The sequence below is a fragment of the Charadrius vociferus genome, unplaced genomic scaffold (genome assembly GCF_000708025.1).
Source record: "Charadrius vociferus isolate BGI_N301 unplaced genomic scaffold, ASM70802v2 scaffold176, whole genome shotgun sequence".
Classification (NCBI taxonomy): Eukaryota; Metazoa; Chordata; class Aves; order Charadriiformes; family Charadriidae; genus Charadrius; species Charadrius vociferus.
The window spans coordinates 1,012,381-1,019,626 of NW_009648961.1; the positions used below are offsets into that span (position 1 = coordinate 1,012,381).

The 7,246-nt window shown below is 40.4% G+C and overlaps 1 protein-coding gene across 1 annotated transcript in view; it reads right to left on the reverse strand.

Moving 5' to 3' along the window:
• Window positions 1-7,246, reverse strand: part of NOX3 (NADPH oxidase 3) — a 39,382-nt gene that overhangs the window by 23,332 nt on the left and 8,804 nt on the right. The window contains exons 5-6 of the mRNA XM_009887611.1: window positions 4,316-4,461; window positions 1,025-1,206 (exon numbers count right to left, since the gene is read on the reverse strand). Of these exons, the coding sequence (XP_009885913.1) occupies window positions 1,025-1,206; window positions 4,316-4,461 (328 nt within the window). The remainder of the gene's footprint in view (window positions 1-1,024; window positions 1,207-4,315; window positions 4,462-7,246) is intronic.

Genomic DNA, 7,246 nt, shown 5'->3' on the forward strand with positions numbered 1-7,246 from the left:
ATTGTGCTGTGGTATAAGCCTGACCTAGGAGGTGAGGGGGACCACGAGATTTACCTCAGAACTGCACTCCCTATCTGAATTAAAATGTAACGTAAACGTACCACTGTAGATTCACATTAACACTATTGCAAAGAAATGAGAAAGGGAAATGGGAGAAAACATACAAGAGAGAAGAAGCAGAAAATGTCAACAGAGCTGGAAACGGATGATGGAAATGGTTTCAGCACTAGGCACCTTCTTGCTCTCACTCTGCACTCACAGGGGATTTATCAACCCATGAACTTCTCAGGGAGGCTCCCCTGACTGATGTCCCTCCGTGTAAGAGCCAGAGCCCTATACCAAGAGGACGGACCGTCCTCTTGTGCTGAGGAACAGGGAGACAAGCAGCAACCTGACAGTCATCCCTCTCTGTAAAAGCCACCTGGCTGGGTTAGTCATAAACTCGAGTTGTTTGTTACTGTAGTCATTTAAACCTGGCTTGTAATATAGTGCCTACTGCTACTGCACAATATTTCTCTATGGTGAGGAAATTTGGGGTTTTTTTCCCCACAGAGAAAGAAGGTCAAAACTGCTTTACGTTTATGGATGCAGAGGAGCATGGGCACAGGCACATCCACCACAGGGTAGCTGACATGCGGAAAGCTTGTCAAGCTTGTACAAGCTCTCTTGCAAAATACCTTACAAGAGCTATGAGCATAAGGTCTATCCCTCATTAATTTGAACTCATAAAGGTTTGATTCCTAATCTGTAATGCTGCCAGTTCCCAGGGCTGAAATTTCATTCAGGCTGATGCATTGATAAGGCGCAGGTTTTAAGATGGTAGAAAAGTGGTTGAAAGAACTAAAACACTTCTAATCCTCAAAAAAGTGGTGAGTTTTAATTTGAAAATGCTTTCATTTTGCAGTCTGTCTCCAAGCAAAGATCCCAGCAGTTTGTTAATAGAAAGGCACAGGATTATAGATTTGAATCGTGTTTCATCTCAAACTGTGTACATATACCCCATGTAGTTTATGCAGACACTTACCCCATACCATGGGTTATTAAACCAACGAAGAATACCACAAAGAGATGATGAGTATACCAGAACACCTCATAGCATGACCTTCTGATGAGCTCGGTGGATGAAGTCATGATCAGAATTAAAGCCACAGTTATCACAACTCCAGTTATACCAGCTACGGTGGTTAGTACCTCTCCTGTTGTGTTCTAGAATAACAATACATTATAAGTATTAGTATTAGTGTTAATAGTTATTGTTGGTATAATGGTTATTTTTATTACTACTTCTGTTACTGTTACTGTTGTTACTGTTGTTGCTATTACCTATGAAGCCAAAATCTAAGACAGATTTTCAGCATAGGAACAAAACCAGAACAAGATATGGAGGCAAGGCACATCTCCATTTTACCACAGAAGAGCATGGAAAAACATCCCTCTGCTCTATTTCCACTCAGGCTGTCCCAGACAGATGTGTAAATGTTTGCTACCACTTATTTGTTTCAGGAACTGAAAGGAGGTAATTAGATGGTCTCATTGGTACTTTTACCTATTTTGCTTATGTAAAAGTGTTTCAGAAAAAAAGGAAAATGATTAGAGAAATTAGAATATTAAACCTAGAGATATAATAAGCAAAACAGCACTAGAAATCAGCTTATTCATGTGAGGGTGATAAAATGAGGTGCTAAGATACCTGCAACCATAAAGGTGTGGGTCTGTTTTGTGCTTATTTTTCTTCAAAGTTTGCGGGGTTTTAGCAGCCCTGAAATGGTGTATAAAAACGCATGCTCTCATTTAGCTAAATAGCATATCTCATTTACCTGTTCCTTACATTTACATGGAGATACACTGGATGATACTTGGGTTTATTTTTTAAAAGACATATTTACAATTTCATGCATGTCCATGATGAAACATTAATATGCTGGGCTAGAATGTGTTCCTTCTTGTTCATGACTCACAGACATCAGCACAGGTCTGTTACATCTGTCTAAACCCACCAAAATAAACTGAAGTGAGAATGAAGATGTATTTTGAACACAGCAGTCAGATGCTGATCTCAGTTATAAAGTGCAAATCGTGAAGAACAGCAGTAAAAATCTCACACGCAAGATGAGACTCAAGCTAAATATTCCAGCTGAGTGTAAATGAAGTCCCCATTTGGCCTGCAAAGCATATATATCTGTTTTCCTGGTGCTGATGCACAGGAATGAAGGAGCTCAGCATGCCTTCTGGATGCTGAGTTTGTTCTATAGCTTAATACACTAGAAGAAAAAAAGCCCTGTATTGTACTTGTAAAGTGCACTCATTTGATATGGAAATCCTAGAGGTGATAAAATTCCACAATGCCATTTTACAGTCACTTTTTACAGTAAAATCATTCTTTCAAGTGTTCACACTTGACAGCACACAGTACATTTTCAAATTGGTGCCTGTGAAGAGTGTGTTCAGATCCTATTACATTTTAACAGCATTGATCTAGGTGATATTTTGAACATGTCCACTACAGTGGCTAGTTTGAATGTTGAGATTAAACAAGGAAAAATGTCGAAGACACTTAGTACGTTGCTACTACAGGGGTAGGATGAAACTGAAAAGGAGGCCTGAATTCTTCTCAGAACTTTCTTCTCTGAAGTTAGAAGCAATCTTTTATTTGCTTGCCTTAACAATTTATTAATTCTGGGCGTAGCTACTGAGACACAAGTGGGCGATAAAAGAAATATAAATATTAGAGGTTAAAGTAAAATCTAGGCTGTAAACTGGATGGTAATTGTGGGTCGTATTACTGTGAATAATCTGGAAAAGGATCTCAAAAAATGCTAGCCTTCCATCTCAAGTGTATTTAGGATCTTAATGCTAATTAGAGGCCTACTTCACAATTATATCACCATGGGAAGGCTTAGTGGAGAAAAAATGGCATACTGAAAGATGGTAAATTCCTGTTCAGAGCTGTGAGCTTTGTTCTGTTCCTGAGGAACATCTCACATGCGTGCGGTGAGAGTGGGCACTGGGGGTACTGAAAGACACTGGAGCTGAGTCCTTGGCTTGCTGTCCTGATAAACCCAACTACTTCTTCAACACTAACATCAAGACTTTTATGTTCATACCATTGAGACCATTAATTTGCTTGATTTTCTTCAAACTTGAGAATTGTTTACTTGTTTGTTTTCAAAGATGCAAAAATCACACTATCTAAGTTGGAAAGGAACTGAGAAAAAGTAGGACAAAATGCCTTGTAATGGAAAAGTACTATCGAATCCTACGGATGGTTGTCCAGCCATGATCTTACTTTGTTTCTTGTTTCAGTGAAGCACACCACGGACCAAAAAAGCCCCACTCCACGATGTTCAAGCAGTTGTTATTGCATGCTGGCTATGTGGGAATTTTCTAACGAGTGGAAATAATGCATGTGGGAGTCTCATCAGGGCCATTTCAACCCTGAAGTATATAACAGTATACAACAGTGTATAACAGTATACAGAAGCAAATATGTAACATTAATGTGATGTATAGTACAATGGAATAAAGAAAAAAGCTGCTTAACTTTAGCATGTTTTACATGCACACCTTGCAAAATGGGTCTGGTTTTCTTTGTGTTATGAGTATTATGAGGAAGAGCTTATAATGCTTATAATGTGAGATAGCCAAGGAAATGGACAGGAGACACAGTCACTTTTTTTTTCCCAAAGCAAGGAGAACCATGTACGTGCAAGGCTGAGATGCCCGTAGTCCTGCCTGGCTCTGGAGAGCACACAGCAGCACTGGGTTCCCCATGCACTGCTTCCTATATGCAGCAAGGGTGGTTTTGCACGTGCTCTTCCCTGGGCAGCCACAGTCGACATGTAACAGGGTAGAATCGGCCCTCAGGTTGGGAAGGTACTGCACAACCGTGGGGAGAGACAAATAGCAACTGTGCTAGAAATTCTGTTAAGTGCTATTGCTGTTGTGGGTTTTGTTTTTTGCTTTTTTTTTTTCTGTTTCTGGAAAGAAGTTGTGTTTCGTCCGTGTATTGATAGTTTAGTTTAGATTTTTTTTTTAAATTCTTTGCAGGTTTATTTCATTGTCTACTATTCACAACACTCCATATCCTCCGCCCTAGCTGTCTCCTGACAAACTAATTAAAATACTGTAGACATTTCTTTGAGCTTAGTAACCTGAAAATTGCAGCTCTGAGTAAGTGTTTTCAGCTGAAATTGAGGTTAACCTTTGGCAGCACCTTCTCGCTCTGGTTAAAAGGCTTTGAAATACAGTTTTACCGACAATAGAATCCACAGAGGAAAACTTTTTAGATGAGGAAAACCAAAAAGTGACAGCTTACCGTTTCATAGGTCCTGATTGGGTTCAAGTAGCTTTCATTTGGGCTTTTGCCAAGGCCAGAAAGTTTATTCCGTAACTCCCCAGCTTCCTTCGACTGGCTGGTATGATACCGCTCGATGTTGATCAAGTGGGCAACAATATGGATGGCTGCATGAGAGAGAGAGTGGTGTGAAATTACAGACACATTTGTACATGCCCACGGTGCCAGAAGGAACTTCATTAAGCACACTACTATTTGAAAAGTTTGGGCATAACTTGAGAGCTTTGCATGGGTTAAGCTGACAATAAAAGGAAGATTTTATCAAATACATGTCTAACATGAAGCAACTGCTTCACATTGGAGAGGAGAGGGACAGCTCCAGGGTCGTCTCCCATGTTTACAGTCAAGTGCCCTGCAGTCTTGTGTCATGAAAGGAGGCCCTCTTGAGAGATGATATAAAGTTGTTTGCCTCTGATTTTAAATTGGTCAAAATGAGGTAAACTGTTTTAAATCCCTACTTTTTAATTAATATACTAGGATGTGCCATGGTGTAATACTGCTCCGCAGGACACTAATTTGCCCGTTTTAGGCATAGAGCAGTTTGCAGCTTTCACCAGGGATATTTAAGAGAAACATCCAAAATCTGTCCCCTATTAAGAAGTAGCTATAGCATTACTTTATGCAGGTGGATTCTGTGGAAGCCACAGGAAGTATGATTTTAAGGGAGAAGTCTGAATCACAATGCTAGATCTGATTTGTCCTGGCCATCATGTATCACCTGTACTTGTGGCCTGGTCCCAAAAGGTATATGAAATAGTCAGTTTAGAAAAATGTCTTAGAGTGAAGTAAGAACTCCACTGTAATTCTTTTCATGAATGGAAAGAGGACAATTTCAAAAGAGGGAAAAAGGAAGGACTTTGCTTTATTATTGGCTAACATAGATAAAGTTGTAATCATGCTAGGTGCAGAGTTTCAGTATTCAATATGAGAGATCCTCAAATCCATTACTGGAAAGTTGTGATTAATGCAAAATATTAAATGCCAAAGGATGAAAAAATGGCAATGAAAAACAATTATATATTTACAGTAGAGCTATTAGGATATGCTATTTCTAGTTTTTATAATTAGTTTCCTGTTATCATCTCTCCTTTAGTGTTTTATCTGTTCCTGTTCCTGACCATTTAAAAAGCTTTTCTAAAAGGCAGTATTTGTAGTAAACCAAATATGATCTGCTTCCCTGAACAATATTATCTCAAAAGATTTTTTCCTCTTTTCTTTTTTCCTTTTTTTATTTTTATTTTTCTCCTCTTCTCTTTTCTTTCTTCTCTCTTCTTTCCTCTTTCTTATTCTTCTTTCTTCTTCCTCTTTCTCCTCTTCTTCTTCTTTCTTTCTTTTTCCTCTTTTAATTGTACCAATTTGCACAAAAGTAATGTCTTACTGTGCTAGTCAGTGTGTAATCATAGATGAAAACACAGGATTAAATGCATAAGGTCTTTGGTGTTGCTAAGTCTTTTAGGTACCTATCCACTTAGTGACCTCCCTCACTCCGCATGCCGGAGACCAACTCCTCTGCAGTGCCTGGGGAGAGCTGTGGGCATGGGAATAAGAGTTAAGGTAGGATGCTGGCCCTGGAAGTACTTAAAGCAGCCACTGTGAAAGGGTAAAAGATTGCACTCTTCCCCCCAGCAGTAGGTTAGCCCATATCTCCAGGGCTATGGAGGGAGGTTACTTTCAGTCTGTTCTTCTGAGGTGATCCTTCTGGAGCAGTAGATGTGCTGTGGTTGGTTGCCTGTCAAGTTGCACTTCATTCAAAATATAATGTTAGCTTAGGGACTCCCCTTTGCTTCACCTCGTTGCCCCATGCTTAGATGCTCACTGGGAGATGAAAGACCTATTTTAAAATCCTTGTTACATTAAATTTAAAGTAGGGCTTTAAACCAAATCACATGTCCTAGTCACTGGGCTGACTGGTTGTTCTCTTGTGAGCTGTCTCCTGATGAAACCCCTAATAAAAATAATCAAATATGTATCTATGCAAGCATCCCAAGTGAATATCCTGAGCACCCAAACTGCAAAGTCAAGCTCCCATTTTTTTCTGAATCTTTGGCCCAATGAAAGATAAATTATTTATACAAGCTGGAATAGCTTCAGCAGAATGGAGACTGAATCCAAATGGGTATGAACTGCCCAGAGATAAAATGAGCGTGGAAATTAGAAGACAGATTCAAGCCATCAAAGGGATGAGACTCTAAAATAACCTTTCAATAAATGGGATAATGGGATCAAGCAATCTAAGCAGCTTTCAGCTGAAGGTTGGTCATTTTATGAAATAGCATATATGACGTGACTGTGAGCATTAGAGGGTATTGGACTCAGTGACCCGGCATGTCCTGCGTTCGTTGTTACGGATTAGGTGCTGCATGTGAAACAACCTGGCCAGTGTCAGGCGGAAGACGGTCCCTGGAGCCTGCATGTGAGAGGGTGCTCCCAGCACCTCGACAGTGCTGAGATGCTGGAAGGAAGGTTGCACAAGCAACGAGTGGAGAGAGATGTGTGGATTCAGACTGCCAAAAGGAGAGGCTCTGAGCTGCAGGGTTTAGGTGGCAGCTGTGTGGGGGCTGTGGCAATCTGTTCCCCAGCGTACAACTGATGTATAAGCAGTATATAAACACCATTTATGTATTTAAGTGTAGCAGCACTTTTAAGTGCTGAGTGGGAAGGAGGGGGAGCTGTTTCTACTAGGGGCTCCTTTCAGAACAGATGTTTTGGCCTGGTAAGGATGTTATCAGATCCAGCTGGAAGGGAACCAAGTCATTGCTTGATGAGGACCTGATTTCTCTGACATCTGAAAGAGCTCACTTGGAGGACGGGAGTGCAGGGTAACGAACCGCTGTCTGCGGTAGGTTGCGGAGTTACATGCTACATGTAGTCTGGTACTGGACTAAGGGAAAG